General features: G+C 40.5%; 1 protein-coding gene across 1 annotated transcript in view; it reads left to right on the top strand.

Moving 5' to 3' along the window:
• Nucleotides 1–1,764, top strand: part of LOC102214425 (collectin-12) — a 43,510-nt gene that overhangs the window by 29,628 nt on the left and 12,118 nt on the right. The window contains exon 3 of the mRNA XM_005738813.1: nt 281–403. Within this exon, the coding sequence (XP_005738870.1) occupies nt 281–403 (123 nt within the window). The remainder of the gene's footprint in view (nt 1–280; nt 404–1,764) is intronic.

Raw genomic sequence — 1,764 nt, 5'->3', positions numbered from 1 at the left:
CTGAGAGAAGACTAAGTTCAGGAAAATAAGCATGTCGCTGAGTCTAAACAAGTCAGTGGGGGGGATTGTTTTTGTGTCGCTTCTCCACCAGGACCCCCGAGGGAAGAGCTGGCCTCTTTAATGTAGTCTCCAGTGCTGTTTATCCAGATGTGGGCCTCCTGGAGTCCTTAGCGAACACCAAACTCCACCTACACACTTTAGGCATTTCTGATTCAGAAAAATGCTCCATAGGAAGCAAAGTGTATTGACTCATTTGGTATTCTTTCATGTTTTTACGCAGGAATCCAGGAGGGCACCCAGTGCACGAAGTGTAAGAATGAATGGGCACTGAAGACCTCCATAGCTCTGCTCTATGTGCTGTGTACACTCCTCACCATTGCTGTTGCTATACTTGGATATAAAGGTAAAACAAGCTGCCCGCCACGCTCCTTTCCACTATCACTGTAATCTAACAGAATAAATTAGAGGATGGCAAACACTTCTACAATGACGCCCTTTGTTTTCTGAAGAGTTGAAATGATTCACTTACATTATGTTGATGGAGTAACCATCCAAACATATCATTAGTTTTCTCTTTGTGCTGCCAAGAGCTTCACTGTTTCATGACCGTATGAGACCTCCTGTGCGTGAGGCAAACAGCTCTCTGTCCCTTGAGTGGACTTCAGCATGCTCAAGTATGACATGAATGTTCTTTTGCAATGCTTCATTGTCATTATTCAATGTTTCAGTAATGGAAAGTATGACAACACTTCTGCCACATCCACGAGGAAAACTTAGCAGTTTTACCCTCAATTTACTCTCTCTACATTTCCTGTTACAGATAAACACCCTGTTAAACCAAATCCCTCCCCCCACCCCCGCCAAAAAACCCCAAAAACATTACTCAAGGAGTTTTAGATTTTAAAAAAATGCGTGTTTACTTTCTTGCAGAGTCACGTGAGAGATTTCACCTTCATGTGTAAATATGAAGTCACCAAAAACAAACAGTGATTGAACTCAAGAGAAACAGCTAACAAAACAAATATGCCTGGCAGTGCATTTCACATGCGGGGTTGACTCCAAATACTCTATATATTGTGAATGGAAATGGGAAATAGCCAGAGAAGATGATACAGTACTGTGAAAGGCTTTAGCCAATCCCCATTCCTTTATATTTTGATAGGAAAACAGGAAATAGGTGCATATAGAAATCAAAACATATATAAATGTACAAACATACACAGTATATAAAACAAAAATGAGCTTGAAAGTCAATATTTAGTGTGACCATCTTTATTCTTCAACATAGCCTGAACTCTCTTAATCAGCTTTCTTGTCATTTCTTTAAGTCGTCTTCAGGAATAGTTTTGCAGACTTCTTGAAGGACATCCAAAGCACTACTTTCAATGTTTCTGCCTTTTGTATTGTTTGTTGTCAAGACGATCCCACCTGCTTTAATAATGTTGAGATCTAGGTTACGGGGAGGCTAATCCATGACTAGGGATGGGTATCGTTTAGGTTTTATCCGATACCGGTGCCAAACCGGTACTTTTGAAACAGTGCCGGTGCTTAAACGGTGCTCAAACCTCCATGCTTAAAGAATGGAGAACGCAAAAATTGGTCCAAAAACCTCTTGTGTTCAGCTGTTTTTTTGTAAAAAGATAACAATGCTAGCCTTTTCTGCCGCTATGGGGCATATATGGTATCACTCTTGGCTGGAAGCAGTGCTTAAACAATGGAAAAAACACAAACTTTGTCCAAAAACCTCTCATGTTTAACTGTTTT

Source organism: Pundamilia nyererei, unplaced genomic scaffold, assembly GCF_000239375.1.
Source record: "Pundamilia nyererei isolate P.nyererei 1_Seehausen unplaced genomic scaffold, PunNye1.0 scaffold00087, whole genome shotgun sequence".
In the NCBI taxonomy this organism is placed as follows: domain Eukaryota; kingdom Metazoa; phylum Chordata; class Actinopteri; order Cichliformes; family Cichlidae; genus Pundamilia; species Pundamilia nyererei.
Note: the sequence above shows the minus strand (reverse complement) of the source record. Positions and strands in the feature narration are given on the sequence as shown.